This window comes from Engraulis encrasicolus, chromosome 2 (assembly GCF_034702125.1).
Source record: "Engraulis encrasicolus isolate BLACKSEA-1 chromosome 2, IST_EnEncr_1.0, whole genome shotgun sequence".
Lineage (NCBI taxonomy): Eukaryota > Metazoa > Chordata > Actinopteri > Clupeiformes > Engraulidae > Engraulis > Engraulis encrasicolus.
The window spans coordinates 18,501,259-18,523,734 of record NC_085858.1 but is presented as its reverse complement, the minus strand read 5'-3'; the positions used below and the strand labels follow the sequence as shown (position 1 = coordinate 18,523,734).

At 43.4% G+C, this 22,476-nt stretch overlaps 1 protein-coding gene across 3 annotated transcripts in view; it reads right to left on the bottom strand.

Moving 5' to 3' along the window:
- Window positions 1-21,374, bottom strand: part of ezh1 (enhancer of zeste 1 polycomb repressive complex 2 subunit) — a 36,731-nt gene extending 15,357 nt beyond the window's left edge. The window contains exons 1-12 of one of the 3 annotated variants that reach the window (XM_063223835.1): window positions 20,302-21,374; window positions 18,978-19,178; window positions 13,460-13,585; window positions 12,790-12,912; window positions 11,945-12,062; window positions 8,726-8,914; window positions 7,218-7,320; window positions 6,717-6,880; window positions 3,153-3,244; window positions 1,827-2,001; window positions 1,114-1,313; window positions 162-253 (exon numbers count right to left, since the gene is read on the bottom strand). In XM_063223835.1, coding sequence (XP_063079905.1) covers window positions 162-253; window positions 1,114-1,313; window positions 1,827-2,001; window positions 3,153-3,244; window positions 6,717-6,880; window positions 7,218-7,320; window positions 8,726-8,914; window positions 11,945-12,062; window positions 12,790-12,912; window positions 13,460-13,585; window positions 18,978-19,142 — 1,547 coding nt within the window. In that variant the 5' untranslated portion in view covers window positions 19,143-19,178; window positions 20,302-21,374. Of the gene's footprint in view, window positions 1-161; window positions 254-1,113; window positions 1,314-1,826; window positions 2,002-3,152; window positions 3,245-6,716; window positions 6,881-7,217; window positions 7,321-8,725; window positions 8,915-11,944; window positions 12,063-12,789; window positions 12,913-13,459; window positions 13,586-18,977; window positions 19,179-20,247 lie in introns of all 3 variants that reach the window. The other 2 variants (XM_063223834.1, XM_063223837.1) reach the window with 2 other exon arrangements.
- Window positions 21,375-22,476: the final 1,102 nt, after the last annotated feature.

Genomic DNA, 22,476 nt, shown 5'->3' with positions numbered 1-22,476 from the left:
TTTTGTCTTTATTTATTTATTTATTTATTCTATGTACCGTTTCTTTTATTTCTGTTTTTAAATACAAGTGGAAAAAAAAAACTGAAAATGTGTTTATAAATGAATGATTGCTCTGAACTTGAAAAAAAGGAAGTGTCCGATGTAAAGGAGGCCAATCATACCTGTGCTTCCTCTTCTTCTTCTGCGGAGACACCCCTCCGTCTTCCACAGGCATACGGTGAATGAGGACCTCCTTCACCGCAAACTCATAGACCTGAAGACACACACACACACACACACACACACACACACACACACACACACACACACACACACACACACACACACACACACACACACACACACACACACACACACACACACACACACACACACACACACACACACACACACACACAATGTTCAGCACACTGTATATTCGTAGACAAACACTCAAATGTACACCCTTTTAGATAACAGCCAGAGGAGTAAGAACACAGACATGAGACACGCGAGACAAAATCTAGGTGAACAAAATCGGGGTGAGAAGAAAAGTCAAACTAAAATAAATAGAGGGTAGAGAACAGGAGAGGAGAGGAGACTGCCACTGCACTGCAATTCAGCAGGTATTGGCCTAGTTGTAGTCGCCCACATAGTACTGTGCTCACGTTCACACATGACAGCAGTTGAGCATGATGTAAAATATGGATGAGGATATGGACTCATGTGCACACTGTAGGAGGGATGCACACTGACTTTCAGAAAAGTGAGACTACTGGAATGTAACGTGGATCCAGAATCAGATCAGTATCAAACTGACACATTGAGGAATAATAGTAACAGACAGTAACAGAAATAGAGGAAGAACGTGTATGGCTGCAGATGTGTGTGAGTATAGTAGTTATGCCTTATTGTTTTTTGCAGCATGTGTGTGTGTGCTTCTCTCTGTCTCTCTCACTCTCTCACTGTCACTCTCTCTCTCTCTCTCTCTCTCTCTCTTTCTGTCTGTGCATGTGTGTGCGTGATGTGTGTGTGTGATGGACAATAGCAGAAATAGAGGAAGAGAATGACATTCCTATGGGACAATGGCACAGAGATGACACATGATTGACGTCAGTGCCATGCGGTACATACTTGTTTGCAGGTCTTGGTGCCGATGAGTCTGGAGATGGAGCAGAAGTTGTTGAAGTATGTGCCATGGAGGACCCTGAAGAGGGACTCCTCCGCCCCGCTCCACTGCTGCTCTTCTGGGGCACGCACGTCCTCATCGCCCCTCTCACCATCGCCATCCTCCAGCCGCGGCTTAGTGGGGGTCTGGCAGCGGGAGTTACCTTCTGATAGAGAGAGAGAGAGAGAGAGAGAGAGAGCGAGAGAGACGAAAAGAGAGGGAGAGAGAGAGAGAGGGAGAGAGAGAGAGTAGAGCGAGAGATACACAGACAGAAAAAGAAATTGAAATGCGGAGAGACAGATAAAGGTAGGGGGCAGAAGTAAAAACAGAGACAGATGAGTCAGACACGTAGTTTACATACAGTTTGGATATCACAAGACAAGACTAACAAAAGAATCTTTCAATGCTTTGGAATATAAAACAGCTGTAGATGTATAATGCATGTCCTTGTAAGTGTGTGTGTGTGTGTGTGTGTGTGTGTGTGTGTGTGTGTGTGTGTGTGTGTGTGTGTGTGTGTGTGTGTGTGTGTGTGTGTGTGTGTGTGTGTGTGTCTGTGTGTGTGTATGTGCGGTGATGAATAATATAATGAATATAATTGTGTGTGTGTATGTGCATGTGCGCATGTGTGTGCGTGTGCATGTGTTTGCTTGTGTCTTCCTGGCTTCTTGTCTGGTCTGACCTGAGGAGCTGGTCGTCTCGTGGTCACTGTCCCCGTCCGCGTCCTTGCTCTCCTCAGCAGAGCCGCAGGAGGCCGGGCCCCCAGAGCCCGAGGCACGGGGCTGACGCTGACGCCGCCGCCGCCGAGAACGCTGGGACTTCAACATGTTCTGGTCCGCAAACTCCTTCGCACCTTTCTGACAGGTAAAGGCAAAGTGAGAGAAAGAGAGAGAAAGGGAGAGAAAGAGAGAGGGTGGGGGTGAAGGGAGGGAGAGAATAGGCAGAGACAGAATGAGAAAGAAAGATAGGAGGAGAGAAAAGAGGAATAGAGGAATAGAGGAATAGAGCGAGAAAAGAGAAATAGAGCAAGAGAAAAAGAGAGAGGAAATGAGGGAGAAAAAGACAGAATTGGAGATAGAAAGAGAAAGAGAGAGAGAGGGAGAAAGGTGTAGAAAACAGAATATAGGGGACAGCGAAAGTGAGAAAAAAAACAGAAATGGAGAGAGAGGGGAAGATGGGGAGAGAGAAAAGGAGAAAAGGTGGGAGAGCAGACAGAAAGAGAGTGTGGCTGTGAGCCAAATCTACTGAGGCTAGGCTGACATAGCATACCGTACATGGGGGAAAGAAGTCGAGACTACTGTCTGATTGAATAAAGCTGACTCTAGGAAAGATGACATTAACTGGAAGTGAGAACACGAATAAAGGTGTCAGTACATATACAACATATTAGAGTTTACAGTCCTTGCATATAACAAGCGTCTGAGATTTCACTCTGTGTCTCTCTAAATGGGCTGTGTATTTGCTCTGTTGTGCTGCTGTTGCATTTCACGTCATGATGTAGACTTGTTTTGGTTGACAGCCCCCTGTAACAGACATCTGCTATGTGTGTGTGTGTGTGTGTGTGTGTGTGTGTGTGTGTGTGTGTGTGTGTGTGTGTGTGTGTGTGTGTGTGTGTGTGTGTGTGTGTGTGTGTGTGTGTAGCGAAGGGGAGTAGAGTTGCCCAGCTGTGACTCGAATCCAGACCTTCTGGAGTAGTAAACTGGGGCTCTGACCGCTACACCAAAGAGCCAGGCTCATTGGTGTGACAGTCAGAACACACCCACAATCCTAGTGATGGTCACTCCATCACAGTGTGTGTGTGTGTGTGTGTGTGTGTGTGTGTGTGTGTGTGTGTGTGTGTGTGTGTGTGTGTGTGTGTGTGTGTGTGTGTGTGTGTGTGTGTGTGTGTGTGTGCGTGTGCGTGCGTGTGTTTGCACGCATGCGTGTGTGCGTGCGTGTGTGTGTGCATGCATGTTTGCTTTAGTTGTAGTTGTCTGCTAACTGATCTTGTGCGTGAGTGCTGTCGCACCTGCAGGAGGAAGCAGTCCAGCCCACATGGCTCAGTCTCCATGCGGATCTCCTTGCTCTTCCTCTTGTAAACATTGGGAGAGGCATGGAAAGCTGAGAGCCAACGGAAACACACACAGGACACGCACATTAATACATTAATGGCTTCCACCCAACGCTCTATTCTTAACCTCAATGTAAAGGATATACAGTGCAGTAGCAACATATGGACAGGTATCCCATGTCAAATCAATGTGGTGGGAAAATAGCACGTTGTTGCAATAAAGTGGAACTGATTTGTGTATTTAGAGGTTGTCAACGATTTAAACGAAGACGTATACATGGGACATTATTTTCCTATACAGAAACTGTTTAATTGAAGTGAAAGAAGAGAACACCTTGAAAGCACAGCTGCTGGTAAGAGTTTTGGTGGACATTTAAAGCATTTGTTCTTGAATGAATCAGAAGAACGTAAGTGGTCCAAGGGTAAAACAAAGAAGACGAGAAGAGCTGAAGTGCTGTGAGTGTCTAGGGAGAGTGAGTGAGGCTCGGGTGACAGTGAAGTGACAGAGTGGTCTTTATCCGTAATGTAGGACACTAAGAGCACTAAGATGACAGCAGCCACCGACACAACGCAATCCAAATATAACAAAGAGAGACACCAGGGACTGTGAAGCAGCGGGGAAGGACTCCTGGTCATGAAAAACCAATGAGGACAGACCTGGCAACAAAGAGAAAAAACTAAAACCTACATGAAAACTGGCAGAGAGGGTTGTGGTTTTAAAAAAGTGTCCATTACAAAAGAATCTTGACCTCAGTTTTGATAAATAAGCTAATGGTTTTAGGATAGCTTATTTTCATATCAGAAAAACACTTTCCTACAGTCTGTCTGCAAAGTGTAATATCTTTCAACCCACTCAATAACAGGGGGGAACTTAAAAATCCTTACAATTTGAAACATTCCAGTGTTGACATGACTTGTTTCGATGTTAGTCTGTATTCTGCTCAATGCCATTCTTAATTATGATGGTTTTGTACAAAATACAAAATACATTAGGCTATTGTATCATTCATCATGCGTACATGTAGTTCAAATGACTAACACTGTTTTGCTACCAGCACTAAGTTTTAACTTTTTGTCAACAGCTCTTTCAGTGTGGTCAGTGGGCTAATGTAAGTGGAAATCTACAGCCTGGTCTTGCATAGGTAGGTGAATTCCCCAGCTACTGACAATGCATCAAGTGGTGTCTCATTTCACATAGAAACAGATTTCTGACTTCACCATAAAGGGGTAGTCCCTGCCAGAGGGTATGTAGTGATGAAGGAATGAATAGGATACCCATTTGGCCCACAAAAGACAACACTCATCCCATCCACAGAGTAGGGATGCCCGCTTTCAGAAAAAAAAATCGATACTTGATAACAGCATGCAATACCTCAATAACGATATTTAAACAATATTTAGAAATATAGCCGGGAGTATTTCTTGACATTTATTTGTCGGCCTGTGTGGGGGTCATGGCTTTGGACATGGTGGGCTTTTTGTGCATTTGTTGACATTCAGCTAGTGATTGGACAGCACAGGAATGTTTTACTTGTTAGCGATAGTTAAGTCATTTTTGCCATACGCATATGGCCACTTTTGATACATTTTCGATATATTGCCCTACATGCATCCCTACTACAGACACATGGATATTAACACATTGAGTACCGACGACGTAATAATGCGTTTTTCACGCCCATGCGTTGTATACCAAAACGCAAAAATACGTTTTTGCATTTAAATATCATATTTTGAATCTACACCCTTCAATGGACAATATATGTGATTTTGGTAGCTCTGTGATGGACATAAATGACAACATTTGCAGTCCAAAGTTGTTTGATTGTTATGATGTTTGAGTGTTATGATTTGGATATTTTAATTTAACTTACCAAGATGTCTGGAAGCCAACCCATGTCGCCTATCGCGCTGCCTGCATTGATTTCCCTAGTACGGTCACTGTAGCATCTGTTGTCTCTGACTTCACGCAATAGGTAAACACCATTGTATAGTGCCTGGAGTGTCTTGAACTTTCTGGACTTGCTAGACCTTTACCAGATCCTTGGATCCAAATGGCACCCGATATGTAATTGCAGTAATGCGCTCCGATTTGGACGTTTGATCGCCAAAAAGATAAGTTTCTGTGTCTTCCTGTATGTGAGAAGCCAGAAGCTAGCATGGCTACATATCATGATTCCCTGATTGTCGCTCCCAACGCAGGACGCTCCCCTGTCGGCTCGCTCCCACTAGCCAGACTATCGATCCGGGTGGGACTACACGTCCGGGAGTGATAGAAACACCTGGGACTACACGTCCGGGAGCGATCTCAGCTGGGAGTGTCCATCTGCCACCGCATATGATTCGGGTCGGATGGCTAGGCTACATCTAAGCATCATATCATTTGGATTTGTTGTCAATGTTGGGCTATTATTTCGGGAGTCATCGGGAGCTATTTTAGCAAATGTCTCACCCTCTGCATGTGTGCAAAGAGTTTGTGATCAGTCCACGTGAAAAACGGGGATTTCAAAGGGCATCGATTGCTGGTGTCGTAGTGTGACAGAGCAGGAGGTGTGCTGCCGTATTCGTGAATCGTGCTATGTTGTTGTTTCCCTAGTAGCCTACGATCGGTAGCGTGTATTGTGTCTGACTTCACGCAATAGGTAAACACAGAGACCATTGTATATCGTGCCAGGAGTATCTTGAACTTTCTGGGCTTGCTACCTAGACCTTTACCAGCTCCTTGGATCAAAATGGCACCCGAATTGTAATTGGAGTAATGCGCTCCGATTTAGAAGTTTGATCGCCAACCAGATAAGTTTATTTGATTATTCACCCCTATGTTGAACTGTCTTCCTGTATGTGAAAAGCCAGAAGCTAGCATAGATGGCTACATATGGATCGGATGGGCTACATCTAAGCATCATATCATTGGGATTTGTTGTCAATGTTGGGCTATTATTTCGGGAGTCATCGGGAACTATTTTAGCAAATGTCCGACCTTCTGCATGTGTGCAAAGAGCTTGTGTTCAGTCTGTGTGAAAAACGTGGATTTCGAAGGGCATTGATTGCCGGTGTCGTAGTGGTTTAGAGCAGGAGGTGTGTCTTGACGTGCAGGAAGATGTGTGTCAGAGCTAACCTTGCACCAAATTGTGATTAAAACCAACTCATCCCCTTTCAAACTCGTCACATTCTGAAGAAGCGCACCCTTCACAAAAACCTCAATATCTCCGATTGTAGCTGAATTCCATGGATACCCACTTCGGTTTAGCGTGGGTTTACTCGGCAATAAAAGCTCGTAGAGACACACAGTTTTCACCTACTAAGAGGGCAGCGTCTCCACTTTCAAACGAGTCATAACATATTTCAGTGGCCCTATCACATAATAAGCTGTGAGTCTACAAAAAAACGTAAAAAAGGGCTTAGAACGCTGGTATTCTACGACATAATTCCGTGAGCACCGCCGGTATTCAATGTGTTAAAACCTTGGTTGGACCTTAGTTTTTTTCCAATAAAAAGTCCAAAGGATGGGCAGGGACTCACGGTGGAGGAAGCAGTCGTACTTGAAGCAGCGTCGGCAGAAGAGGGTGTGGAAGGAGTGCAGGCTCTGCTCGCGCTGGACGGACTTGGCGTACGGACCGTCCATGTTGGGAGTGCACAGCGGCGGGCACTTCACTGGACTCGGGGGCTCCAAGAGGTCCTTGTACCTACAGAGGTGTGTGTGTGTGTGTGTGTGTGTGTGTGTGTGTGTGTGTGTGTGTGTGTGTGTGTGTGTGTGTGTGTGTGTGTGTGTGTGTGTATATATGTGCATAAGAATCAAATAAAATGCAAAACTAATCTGTGATTAACAGAACACGGATGATCATTCCCTATTCCTCTCTACGCATAATTGTGGTGGTCTACTAATCTATAACAGATACAATTCATATATTTTAAAAAAACAAGGCCTAGGCTTTCAGTTATGTTTATAAACAGTTTATAACTTCCTATTTGGTTATAACACATTTATAAGGATTCATAATAATATTTCAGTCTGGTTCGTACTTCTCTTTCAGCTCCTCCATGGTGCCTTTGTAGGGGAACATGGAGGCGATGGCAATGAAGATCTTGTCATGAGGCATCTTCAGGCTTTTGGAGACTTCATGGCCTGTGGAGGACAAGCAACACACTATGAGTAACATAGTAATAACAACATTACGGAAAAGTTTAGTTGTAAGCAAAGCTTCAAAGACTTTTCTGTTTCTCAGACATCCATTTCTCTAAGTTGTTGTAAAAGGGAAGCTAGAAGTTTATTACATTTTTTAAAATTAAAATAAACAAGCAAATAAATGAGTGCATTATTTGAAAGGTGCAATACATAGCCTCACAGACTGTCTAGAGACTTTCAGACAAATATGAATATTTGACAAACAATCTGTTGAGACTGTTAAAGATTAGAACCAAAAGTTTGATTTGACTACAGTAGGCTAGTGGTGAGTGTCATCTGGCTTGGTCCGTTTATTTTATTTCAAACCCTGTTTGAAAGCCCTCTTGTCTGCATGCCTATAGTAATGAGATGGTGTCTTGTTCATTTACCTGCTGCTGGTTGTTAGGACTACTGATATTTACATTTAGCTTGTAATACTGTACCTGTCATTTTTCTTTATACCCTCCTGGTAATTCTAGTGTGTGTTTCTGTGTATGTGTGTGTGTGTGTGCGTGCGTGTTTGCAAGTCTGTCTATCCGACTGTGTGTTTGTCTGCATCATGAGGGGGGTGGGTTGGAGATGGGGTGGTTAGTGATGAGGGCTGTTGAGTATCTGTCTGGCAGTGCTGTTCTGTACTGGTGTTGTTTGAGTTAAGGTCATGCTGTCCGTCTGTAATCTGACCTCTGCTGCTGCTCTGAGTGCTTGTCTGTCTGGAACAAACAGGTTCCCGAGCCAACACCGAGAACAAGGGGCGCGCTCAAAGCAAATAAATGCTGGCAGGGCACAGAAGCACACGCACGCACGCACGCACGCACGTAGGCACGCACACTCGCGCAAACACACTTGCACATACACATACACAGTCACATGCACACACGCACACGCGCACACACACGCACACACGCTCGCACGCACGCACACACGCTCTCACACGCACATACACACACACATGCTCATGGACTGCTTTAAAAGCAGAAAACTGATCTGAGTGCATTTCCCTGTGCATTCCCAACTGTGATCTTTTTGAAAATGACACAGCTGTGTACTCTCTCAAATGTGAAGAGAGGATCATAGTTAGTATAGTCACGCCTCTAAATTAACACTTAGCCAACCGGCCAAATGCTGGTGAAATTTCAGTTTGGCTGGTAAAAAACATCAACTTATTAGCCACTGCCACTTTGACCCATTAGTGAGTGTGTGTTTGTTTTGTCTACTTGCCATTTTGGCTGGTGATGAAAAAACGTTAATTTAGAGCCCTGTTTATAGTCTTGTACACACCAATTAATATGAATTTATATTATGTGTAATCATTATTTTGTATCCATTGTATTTTGAGTCCAATAGACATCGTGGTCAGGATGCTTACTTTCGTTTAGCCCCCTCCTCTTCCTCCTGAGCAGGCTGACAGGGGCTTCTTTGGACTCCTCCTCCTCCGCGCACTTCTTCTTCTCTCCTTCCTTCTCTGACTCCTCCTCCTCCTCCTCCTCGTAGTCCGAGTACTGGCTCAGAGCCTCCACCAGCTCCTTAAAGATCTCATCGTTGATGAAGCCTCCCTCTGGTTCAGACACACAAACGCACGCACGTACACACACACATACACAATAAATTGAGAAAGAAAGAGGGAACACTTCACTGTTTCAATTCACAATCCTTCACCGGTCCACAAACACCCACAGAGGGAGGGAGAGAGAGAGAGAGAGAGAGAGAGAGAGAGAGAGAGAGAGAGAGAGAGAGAGAGAGAGAGAGAGAGAGAGAGAGAGAGAGAGAGAGAGAGAGAAGGAGAGAGATCACTAATCATGCAGTTCTGTTCACCAGTCCACAAGCACCAACACAGAGAGAGAGAGAGAGAGAGAGAGAGAGAGAGAGAGAGAGAGAGAGAGAGAGAGAGAGAGAGAGAGAGAGAGAGAGAGAGAGAGAGAGAGAGAGAGAGAGAGAGAGAGAGAGAGAGAGAGAGATCACTAATCGTGCAGTGGTTTATCTCAGTGAGTGGGAGTGCTGATCACGGATGCAAACTACAGCAGATTATACCACATCACAGCTGCTTTCTGCCTTGGCTTGGCCTCAGTTCACTTCATTTCCATTAGCCAAAGGCGTCAAAGTAAAGGTAGAAGTCTAGAAGTCATGGTCTAGCATATGTACAGAAGTACAACACTAGCATATGATATGACAAAACTCTTACACTGGTTATTCCACTGTACCTAATGAGGTAGATATAATTTGTTGTTACTGAAAAAAACCCTAAATACCTAAAAAACCCACAAATTTGATTCATCCACCCCCGAGTCAGGTGGACTGTAGAGCAGGGGTATTCAATTAAAAGTCACTGAGGGCCAGTTTTTCACATGTCCTCCAGGAAAGGGGCCGAACATAGAATCTACAAAACTGCGAGCTGCAGTGTGTTCAAGGTTAGGGTGCAAAACAAGTGGATAGCTTTCCAGACAGAACAGATTTTTGCGTCTATATTTCCAAGTAGCCTTATGATGGTCTATTTACGAGACTGTTTTAGCTAAGATTTCACTCTCATGTGAATGCATAGGAGAGATATCCCCAACCTGAAGTGTTAGTGATCGGAAATGATGCACGACCATAGATAGCACATATTTGTTTTCATTTTGTTCTGACCTTGTGGGGGGCCAGAACCTTGCCACCCAAGGGCCGCATTTGGCCCCAGGGCCGTTTTTTGAATAGGCCTGCTGTAGAGCATTTACTCTGTGAAGTTACTTGTGTTGGAAGGAAACTATGGCAAGTTTTCTTACAGTGCTTCCAGTGAGTATTGGCACCCTTGAAGCTTAAGCACATTATGGGACATATCTCCAGATAACAAATAATAAGGTCAACCATGATTTTTCTATAGATAGCTTGTGGTTGATACTAAATGTAAAAATGTTCAACAGCAATGAAGGTAAAGAAGGTAAAGCTCCTGGAATCACTGGTATTGGCACCCTTTACTGGATACCATTGTGGAAACCTAATTTGACTCGAATATGGTAGATAACAAATGGGAATCACCTTTGACAAATTTCTTTTGCCCATAGGACATGAAATAGGCAAGGATTTTTTTTTAATATTTGTGTTTTAAATAGCCACCTGTTACATCTTGTGTGTCTTTGACAAATGTGAAGACAGAGGGGCTGCCTGAGGACACCAGAAATACAATTATTTGGAAAAACAAGATCTCCAAATAATACAGGGTCATCTCAAAATACCCTAGTATACCATTTCCAACACTGTGTTGTGTTATTCAGAAATCTGCCAAACAGGGAGCTGTAAAGAACATCCTTGGATGTGGGGTTAAGGGAAGAAATTATGATAGAAGTCTGTAGAAGTCGATGCAAATAACGACAAAACACAGGCATCTACGAACATCTACAGACCTGAAGGTCAACTTTGAACTGTTTTTGGAAGTTTTTTTTTCAATAAGCACCACAAGTTAAACACTATACAAAGTATTGGTTTTTGGTTGGAGGCAAAGGCAGACCACATTGCTTCATGAAAATCATAAAAGGGAACACCTGAAGTCTGTATAAGAGAATACAGGGAAAGCACAGCCCTTTTATGAATGTTTTAAGGTCAGATGAAGCAATAGTACAGCTTTTCAGTGATGCACACAAACAGCATGTTTGCATATTCTGCAAGAAAGTCTTTAAGGAAAAGGACACCCTACCAAAAATCAAGCATGGTGTCAGATCTATAATATTATGTCACCCCATTGATGCATTAGGTATTGGAGGCTTTGACCATATCACAGGTATCATGACAGGCATCACAGGTATCATCATTTACAGGAAAATGTGTAACCATGTGCAAGAACACTTGGTTTGAGGTGAAGATCATCACTCCAACAAGACAAAAACCCAAAGCACACATCCAAATGCACACATCAAAATGCCACTAGAGAAGTGCAAGAAGCTCATAGACGAATACCAAAACCTTTGGAGGCTGCTTTTGCTGTCTAATGGTGTGAGACCAATCCGTTAAGAAGGGGTGCCAATATTCACGGACATGCCCTTTTTCATGTTTTTGCTTGAAATTACAAAATGCATTTGGAAAAAAATACTTTGCTATTCTAAATATCTTTGGACCTTCAATTAAAAGATCCTGTTGGTAAAAGTTGTTTATATTTCCATTTATTTCTGGATATATTGCACATTTTGTAAATAAAATTAAGGGGTGCCAATACTAACTGGCGGCGCTGTATATCTCTACTTTTACTTTTCACGTCTGTTGTTTGCTGGGGGTAGAAGACGGCCATTTTGGAGAGGTCACACGTGGGGTCAACTTAATTCTCTTGACTCCCGTTCCCGCCTTGGGCTTGTGGCCTCGTGATGCAAGGCAAGACGTCATTGACAATAGACATTTTATCAAATATCTTGCAAAAATACAATTCAAAGGTCATTTTTCTCATTTGCAATAGGGATGTTGAATGGGGAAAAGTTCGAAAAGTGGCTGTGTCTAGGACGACTGTGGGGACACTTTACTGTTTTATCCATGGAGGCCGGGCACTAGCGATGCACAAGACCACAAGCATAAGTGCGAGGATGGGAGATGAGATAATGGGATGGACCCCATTGGGCTCTTCACCTACCTCTGTCACCATGGACACCGTCGTAGTTGTCGATCAGCTCCTCCAGAAAGGCCTCGTCCTGTTCTAGTACCTCGTCGCCCATGTACGGGATGTTGTGCAGAAACGTTTCATCTTCCACCTAGCGAGGTGTGAGTGTGTATTTTATTTGAGGTGTCAGTGTGTATTTGTGTGTGTGTGTGTGTGTGTGTGTGTGTGTGTGTGTGTGTGTGTGTGTGTGTGTGTGTGTGTGTGTGTGTGTGTGTGTGTGTGTGTGTGTGTGTGTGTGTGTGTGTGTGTGTGTGTGTGTGTGTGTGTGTGTGTGTGTGTGTGTCAAAGAGTGTGTGTGTGTGTGTGTGTGTGTGTGTGTGTGTGTGTGTGTGTGTGTGTGTGTGTGTGTGTGTGTGTGTGTGTGTGTGTGTGTGTGCATATTTTTTGTGAGGAAAAACAAACAGGGAGGGAGGCAAAAAGGATGCGAATGAGTCATCAGGCACAGCTCTCATCAGGCATGCTTCATCAGTGCTCAGCAACTGCGTGTGGCACAATAGATGCTGCTGTGATATGATTTTGCCTATTGAAAACTGGATGCAGAATGGCCTACGACGTTATGAAAAATGCAGTGGTAATAGCGGTGTGTGTGTGTGGTGTGTGTGTGTGTGTGTGTGTGTGTGTGTGTGTGTGTGTGTGTGTGTGGGGTGTGTGTGTGTGTGTGTGTGTGTGTGTGTGTGTGTGTGTGTGTGTGTGTGTGTGTGTGTGTGTGTGTGTGTGTGTGTGTGTGTGTGTGTGTGTAGGTCAATGAATGTATCTGAAAGTTGCACGTCTGTTTTTGTGAGTGACAACAAAAAAGGTCTTTTGAAAGCTTTCTTCACCATGAAGTTTTGCTGCAGAGGAGACCATGAGTACATAAATGGTATCCCAGCAACTGTTGTTAGCGGTCGCATAGCAACCGTCTGCTTCTGGAAGGACGGGCAACTGAATTCCACAATGCAAAGCTGTGATTGGACAGAAAAAAAGAGAGACAGCAAAAGTCATGGTGGGGCCAAGAGATGCAACGGTTGTCATATTTATCTGAAAACTCTCCTTTTGCAATTATAATGATCATCGTGTTTACTTTATAATATGTACACAGAGTACTAAGAGCAGGATTTATAATTTGGCACACTGGTAAAAATTCATATCAGTGTATCAGCAGGGGCAATTAACAAGACAAAAAGTTGACTTGGTATGTGGGGCGACCCAGACGCATTTTAAAAACAAAAGGGGCTATTCTCTCGGTATTCTACTAGCCACAAACTAGCGCTATTCTACTAGAGCACCCCCCCCCCCTATCATGACTCTGTACATCTAACCTTAGCAGATGAGGTGCAATAAGAAGCTTTTTCTTGAACTTAAATACATACAATTGATGCATAAGGGGCAAAGTGCAGAATATAGGTTATTCTGATATGCCATACCATAGAATAAGCTACCTGACAAATTGGCCAGTGACACGGAAATTGTTACCAGCCACAGCTAAGTTTTACCAGCACACACACAAACCTTTTTGTTGGGCAGAGCCCCTGCAGTTGTGGCAAGTGGGATGGACTGGATTCTGTGTTTGGACCACTCCTCGTTTAGCAGCTGAGTTCTGGTCTCAATCTTCTGCCGGTTGGAGAGAAACAGGGCCTAGAAAGAAGACAATAAACACAATGGAGTTATATGAGAGCTACTTAAAAGACTACGTTGACAACTGCTTTGACAGCCACTTTAAACAGACTGTTTAAGCAATAACAGTGAGGGGAAAAAAGAGATCTGATGCCAGCATCATACCAGACAGACGCCATCAGGTTTCTAATAATAACATGCAGCACTCTTCACACTGGTGACGAAACTTGAAATTCTTCGTAAGTTCATCAACAATCTCTATCTCAGCAATAACAGTTACATTGGTATATTAGACAGTATCATCTCATATTCATCCAGGGATGCTGTAAGAAACTGGGGGTCCTCTGAAGGAAGGTCATTTGGGGGGCTCCATCAAGACCAGACTATTGTCCTCTGCAGGCCCCTGTGAACTAACCTGTTTCGCCTTCATCTTCACGATTCCTACTCTCAGTGATGAATCAACACGGTAAAATGTACTGTATAAAGAGCCCTGAATCGTCCTGAGATAACCTTAGCATCACAGTTGTAAAAGGAATTCCTCTTGTACAAAGTAAAAGTAGGCCTACTCTTACAGATGTAATTACAACCCTAGTGGTATGATATGACATGGTTTGAACTTTGCAATATCATACTGCTATTGTTGTAATTACATTTTTAAAAGTACTTCTACTTCTACTTTCTCCCCTTAAGACACGCCATTATAGACTTGCTGTTACCAGACTGGCAATGACCAAGTTGTAGTGCATTACTAAATGCCCTGTGTTGTGTCATAGTGGCATACTGCAGTAATGGCGATTAACTGTTCAGTGACAATTACAATTGGCCACTGGAGGTACGGCATGCATTAAGGGGCTACACAACTCTGCTTGGCATCCTCAGGGATTAAAGCAAAAAAAAGTCATCTGACTGAACTTTTTTTACCGGTTAGGCACCCGATCGAGTATCACTCCGTAACCCAACGAAAACCAATGTAGCCAGGCTCTGCCCTCATAACGAAACATACACTGGTTTTATGCAAGGAACGGTGCCAGAGCCAACACTAGGCATAGGCAGACAGGGCAGTCGCCTAGAGCAGAATAGGCCTATGTCTTGAGGGCGCCAGTAAAACCAAAAAGTGCCACAAAATCAGAACTTCAACCAACATAAAACTTTACACTTCACATTAACAATGACTATTCATTATACACTCAGTAAGCCTATATACACCAGTGTTTCCCATACATTGAGGAAACTATGGCGGCCCGCCATAGTTTAAATTTGGCCGCCATAGTTTACGAAAATGTTAAAAAAAAAAAAAAAAAATTAAATTTTTTTAACGATATCCGTTTTTGTTAAAAACGATTTGAATTACGATTTTGAATTTCCTTCGCATTTTCCTCCTGGAGTAAATACATCCTATAGACTCTGTATTGGTTAGATAGTAGTCCCACGGTAACACAGAATGAGGGGAAAGCATTAAGGAAGTGACCGTAAGGGTATTACAGTTGATTCATGTGTGCACACGTGCAACATCGGGTGAGTAACAGAACTTGTGCGCAACGATGCGTTATGACACGCCGATATGCGAGGATCTTCGTCCAAATCGCTAGTCGCATGCATCATCGCTAACTGCGTTTACATCGCGTGCCGCTGTAAGGGAAATGTTAGTTGTTGACATGTATGGAATTCACTTCAATTTGTGCTGTTTCTTGCTTCAGTTGTGGACAAAACGATTGGCCAAACTCACAATAGAAAGCCTTTGCTGTGCTACTGTCCCAGAGAGCTGGAAAAAAAACCTTCATAGAAGAAGTCACACTTAACAGGGGTGTTAACCAATCCAATGAGTTCTCTCATTGCTCTCTGTCTCTCTGTCTCTGTCTCTCTCTCTCTCTCTCTCTGTCTCTCTCTCTCTCTCTCTCTCTCTCTCTCTCTCTCTCTCTCTCTCTCTCTCTCTCTCTCTCTCTCTCTCTCTCATAGTAGCCTACTATTTACCCATAACAAATGGTGAATTTCCGAGCCCTTTTTAATTTGTAGCCTATACCACTGAAGGCATGATAATGCTTCATCATATTTTAGAAATAGGGCCTATGTGCCTTTTATATACCAAATGTTTATCATTTTGAAAATTGTTTCAGTTGTTTATGACTTGTGTATGACTGAAATTATCTCTGCATACTATCAGTGCTGCATTGCTTTGTAAAGATGGGCTATTCAACACACTTTAAAAACACACTGAAAAGATACGGCCATAGTAGCCTACTGAAAACATTTTGTTCATAATAATGGTGATTAATAAATGGTGGTCTTAAATTTTCATACTGACATCCTTGAATTTGACTTGGTAGATCACGGCAGACCATCAACTTCAAAAGTAGATCTTGGTTAAAAAAAGGTTGTGCACCCCTGCTATAGAGAGAACCACAAGTGCTTGAAAGACAGGGATCAAAAGCCTAGTCAAGTTGTTGTAGTTTACTTGGGTTTGGGAGCAATATAAAAAACCTTCAGAGAAGGGACAGTTGGGATGAGTTTACTAACACTCCCTAGGCTTTGTTTTACAGTTGTAATGAGTTTGGTGACAGACCTTCATTGACACAGCAGAGGAGACATCGGGCTGCATATAGAAATTAATGTGTAATGAATGTGATTATAGACATAAATGTGTAATATGTTGTTCATCCCTTTTAATGGGAGGAATTTGGAAAAAACTGGCCCTGTGACCAGCACCCCTCATGTAGAATGTGTACGCCTACAGATATGTGTGGGGGGAAAGGCATAGCCTACCCTCTAAGACCCTTTTTGTCTATGCGTTAACAATTTCACAGTGCTCTTAAATTCTTATCTCTGCTCCTATTTTGTTTTATTATTGTTTCCCAGACCCCTGCATGAGGGACGAATGAAGCTGTGTTGTAAACAGAAATTATTCACTGTACTGCATTTTTTGACAATGACAATGTACTACTATTATACAAGTCATGGGTAAAATCTTATGTAGCCTTATTTCTCAAAATATAAATGGCTGAAATATAAGCTTAGGCCCAGGCCTACAGTTTCTGCATGCGCCAATGTCATACTGTAGTCATTGTTTTGCCGTTTTGCATTTACGCTGCAAGAATACCCCCCCCCCCCCCAAAAAAAAGGCCGTGTGAGAGAAGACACCCCCCCCCCCCCAAAAAGGCCCTGAGTGAGAAGACCCCCCCCCCCCCCGTGACAAATAAACCCCGGCTGCCCCCATAGTTTCCAAAATTTCTGTGGGAAACACTGTACACACTCAGTATGAATGTACCTGTAGGTACTAGATCAGATGTGCNCAATCAGATGTAGGCCATAGTTTCAATCTATGTTTACAGATGCCAATTCTAAATACAGAAAAAGGCAAGAGGGAAAGCAGGGCCACCTCGGCCACCAGATGACTAAGAATGGAGATGAATGCTATCAAGAAACATTAACTCAATTTGATTTCGATCAGTTCCTGGTTTTATTTCCTAGGTTATTTGACACTCGAGAATGGAGGGATAATGGATACTATATCAGACTGCAAACATTGAACTGCCAATTTGTTCATGTTTGGTTATTTCCTCTTATATCTACCAAATTTATGAATTCACAACATTATGCAGAATGGATTCACAATGAGTGTTGCTTCAAAATGGTCTAGCTGATATCATTAGAATTATTGAGTTGGAATTGCAATGGCGTTGATACAGTGATCCCATTATGGGTTTTTTTAGTAGTAGGCTATATTTTTCTTTCCCATCAGGTGCGCATTGCTTGCAGTATTTCTGACATTTAAAAAAATAATGCACTGGTCGTAGCAATCAGAGGGAGAGAAAACTAGTTGTTGGTTATTTTGTATGTTTTTCACTATTCATCCTGTAGTCTACCTCTTGTGTTCTACCGTTTTGAAAAACCTATGGCTACCGGTACTTTTTTGCTTCTCGTGCCAGGGCACACGCTTACCATTGATTTAAAAAACGTCCCCGATTCCTACACGCACTCGTGTTCTCTCCTACAAGCGGACACGACACAGTCACAGACATACGTCTATCGTTTAACAAAAGTAACACACTTTCCCAAGCTTGTCGCGCAACTTTCCACTCGAATCAAGACAAACCACCCACCCATCAGTCCTGAGTGCGCAGTGCACAAATAACTGAACTGAAACGAAGCGTAGTCCGAGAAGATGGGCACAGACGTTTAGCCACTCAAAAACAAGCACACACACAACTGTTGCTGCACACTACTCCAGTTAGCAAAAATAGCATCACACAGTAGCCTACAACAAGCCTTGAAAGTGAAAGAAACACCGAAACGGCATTTATTGACCATGAGTCCACCCATCAGAACACTGTTTCCCAGAGCAAGACGTGGCATAAAATATTGGCTCTGCCAGGGTTATCCTCCGTGACCCCTGTAAAATGCAACCCATTTTTAACTTATTTCTTAAATATATATCGGCAACAACAAAGTTAATAAGCTATGGTTACAAATGAGACTGTACATTATCCGTTGTCAGAAAGACAAATAGAGCTAGTTCTACACGTAGCCAGTCAAACGCCCTAAACTTTGAGGATGAAAGGCCATGGCATATCCTAGCTAGCTGCCAATGATAGCCGTCCCATTAGAGCTATGAATAATGTTAGTAAAAGTCACAATGCTTAAAAGGCCACCCCTTCATGAAAAGGACATCATGCGCAGTCGAAGTAAACTATTCATTTTTTTCTAACTATCCGCCACGGCAGGTGCAATGATAATGGAAACATACGTGTCCTACCTTCTTCAAGCTATGCATTCCATGCATATGCATTATTAGCCCATATTGGAATATCAGTCCAACTCATTTAATGATTGTCATTTCATGGCACTTTAAACATAGTATTACAATTATTTTCTTTTCTGCCATCAGCAACAATGTTGGCTATTTGTTTTTTTTAATCTCTCGCGCTGCGCCGCAACCGAATTGCTGACCGCTCGTGTACTTTTTTTTTTTTTTTTTTTTGGAACACGGAAGAAAAGGGGATGGCTCAAAACTACTGAGTGTAATCTGTTGTATGGCGCGTGTATAACTAAATCCGTACACCAAACACACCTCTCCTTCCCTTCTCATGACCAGGAGTGCTCTCGATTTGAGTTCAGTTGGAAAGTAAAAATTGTAAATTAATTGACATGAATTATAAAGACGGAAATCCGTCCAAACGAAAATCCAGTTGACGGAAATCCGTCATAGCGACGGAAAACTTTAATCCCTGCATCCTCCCTGTGTGCAGCCCTGCAGACAGCAGCAATGCTAGTTGGACTGCTAGTGACAATTCTGGTTGGACTGTAACAATTCCAGTTGGACTGCTAGTAACAATGCTAGTTGAACTGCTAATAACAATGCTAGTTGGACTGCTCTACTAGTAGCAATGCACGACCCCCTTGTTCACCTTTCACCCACCTTCACCTCCTCCGCCTTGCGGAAGCGCTTGAGCTGCCGCAGCCTCATGTACTCCGACTTCACCCTCTTCCTCCACTCCTGGAGCCCGCGCACCGGCCTGTTGGGAGGTGGAGGCGGAGGGGGAGGGGGAAGGGGAAGGGGCCGCTGGGGGGCCACCTCCTCCATGATGCTGCCTCCCTCCCTGGGGCCCCAGACAGACCACTGGTGATGGGGGTGGAATTGGGGATAGATGGAGAAGATCATCATTCAAGATGTGCGTCAGGTCATAGGCAATAGCCACACACATAGCAACATGAGAATATTGTAAATACACATGAATGCGCACACTCATGCATGTGTGCACATTAACACACACACATACACACACACACACACACACACACACACACACACACACACACACACACACACACACACACACACACACACACACACACATACACACACCAACAAGGACAAGGAGTCATCTACCAACACACCCAGAGTTGTATAAAGGAGAAGTACTCTAATTCATGTAATTACAACACTCGTGGTATGATATTACAAGGTTTCAACTTTGTAATAACATGCTAGTGTTGTAATTACATCTGTAAGAGTACTTTTACTTCTACTTTATACAACTCGTGCCTACATGCCTACACACGAACACACTTGCGCACACACGCACATGAACGTGCACATGAACACACACATGTGCACGCACGCGCACACACACACACACGCACACACACACACACACACACACACACACACACACACACGCACACACACTGAACAACCTATTGCCATCCATCCATCATTACAATGACCAGAGTACATGGGCTACAACATATGACAAATACATAACAACACACACTTCTCATCAACACACACTATAGAGCTGTCACTTGTCTGGAAACAGATCGTCAAACAGTTCAGTTGATGAACTCATACTTCATAAATCACAGCATGTACTGGCAGAATGCTTTAGTGTTTCAATTCACAATCTTTCCCTGGTCCACAAACACCCACAGAGAAAGAGAGAGAGAGCAAAGCAGAGCTGCGCGCGCGCGCACACACACACACACACCAAAATACACCGTGGGCGCTCATTCCTGTGAAATATACCCCAGTCCTTACTGGTAATGATGGTGGGCTGACTACCACCGCTGCCAGTAAGTTCTCTCTCTCTCTCTCTCACACACACACACACACACACACACACACACACACACACACACACACACACACACACACACACACACACACACACACACACACACACATACACATTATACAACACAGGCATGACTCAAACTTCTGTCATTCCAGAGTGTTGATTCACGTTTTGTGGTGGACTGCCCCCTGTTGATAGAAAGACAGAATGGGCTCTGCCCGGTTTTAAAGGGCTTAAAACCCATCGGACGCTTCCTCAGCGACGTATCTTCCTGTCCTCTCGTGCTGCACAAACTTCACCCGAGACCTCTGGCCCGAGGCGGGCAGACAGCAGTATGCCACTCCACGAGCCCATATGCTGACACCAAGCGACAGCAGCTCGAGCGTCGTTCAAACGCCTGACTGGCTAGCTGTCTGTGGAGGTGGCTGGCAAAAAAATACATGCGTGCCTCACGAGCACAGCACATCCAGCCCTTGCCTTGCTCAGTGGAAGTGGGCGTGCCTCAGCGAGGCAAGATGAAAACGGTGTAGAGAAGTGCGTAGCTGGCTTCTACTTTTCCTCTAGATTCCGTAAGCGCTTGTTTAATTTACTCTGGAAGCTACAATAACACAACCATTCGCAATAGCAAGATGCAGAGTCATTGGGAGGCTAAAGGAGCTCCCTCGGTGTAACTGATTTGGGTAGGAGCGCTGAGTAATAAGGCAGTTAATCTCGCCCCATCAACATCTCATTCTGACATATTTTAAAGGACCAAATTTGGATGTTCCAAGCCTACTTCTGCAAACCGCAAACTGCACACGGGGGCACGCGTTTACGCACTCCCCAACGCACATTCGCACAAACTCTTGATTAGGCTCACATAAATACATTGTCGCAGTTAGAAATACCTCCAGAAGCCCCGTGTCCTACCTCTGGTTAAAAACGTGCGAGCTCCGTTGAAACGTTCCGTTCAGGACTTCGAGTCCCACAACGATTCCGAAATGTCCGGTGCCAACGCCAATGCGTTACCGCTGCTGACCCACCGCAGATTAGAGTGTCAGAAAGCTTACATCGATGATTTGAATGGCTGTGACAAACTGTGTGCAACGTCTGTAGGCATTCAGAGATTGGAGTTGTGTAGTTAGGAGCTGCGCACTTCGCTGGCACGGTCGGAGCTTGGGGTGACGTCTTTATAATGCTCCCACTTCGCGCTTGTTTGGCTGCAGCAGGGCGACTCACATGTGTCAATTAAAGAGGAAAACACATCTTAAAGCACACTTTCATTTTCTGTAATAACAACAGGAATATAATAATAATAATAATAATAATAATAATAATAATAATAATAATAATAACAATATTATTATTATTATTTTATTATTAATAATAATACTAGTAATAATAATAATAATTTGCTATAGTTTGTGTCATTTTGGTAAGAAATACAAAATTATCAGAGGAACCTAAGTGCATAACCTTTGGAGTACTAGAGATCTTCAGACAGAAGTCAACTAATTAAAGCATTTATGAGTTTAGTTACAAGCCCTCTAATTCTACTCCTGCTTCTGAGTGGGATTGTCGACAGTGTGTTAGCCTGTATACTAGGAGATCGTATGTCAATAATTGCATACATTGAATGTGTGTGTGTACTGTACAGCAGTTGTAGTTCGGCGGTGGTGTCTGTTCCACACAGGGAGCGTCGCCACGCGATGGTTGTTTTCCTTCTCGCGCTCCCTTGAGGCTCGTTTGCGCGAGAACTGCATTCGCCGCGACCGCGGCCGCGCGCTCACCCTGATATGTCTGGATCACGTGGCTACAGTGGCGCAAGAACACAGTGGGGGCGGTATACAACCTACTGGCCAATTATCCGTACTGTCAGCAGCTTTGTTTTGCACTTTTTATTTGGGCGTAGTATTACAAATCCCAACATGTTCATCCAGAATTAGATGTCATTTGGACTTCTGACTGGGCTCTTCTAGGAATACTGAAAGTTGAAAATTTGAGCAGAGTAACTTTTTAGAGTCACATTGATCCCCTAGAAATATAAGTGTGTCATAATTGCATAATTCATAATTGTGTATCACATTTATCAGGCATAGAATTTCATATATTAGGCCTATGAACAAAACATCAGTGTTTTCCTGCCTTAGGCAGTTACTTTGGTTAAAAAAAGTACAACAAATATTAATTTGGCTGTACTAACAATGATTCATGACCTCTATTTTTTTTTTTTTACCAGATCTCTTCATGTAACAACACAATGTTTCTATTTTCAATGTGTTAATGTGTGCATGTGAGAGGAGTGAAGCTCTCCACACATCTTAAATGGCACTTTGCATCAATATGACATCACATAATACGATT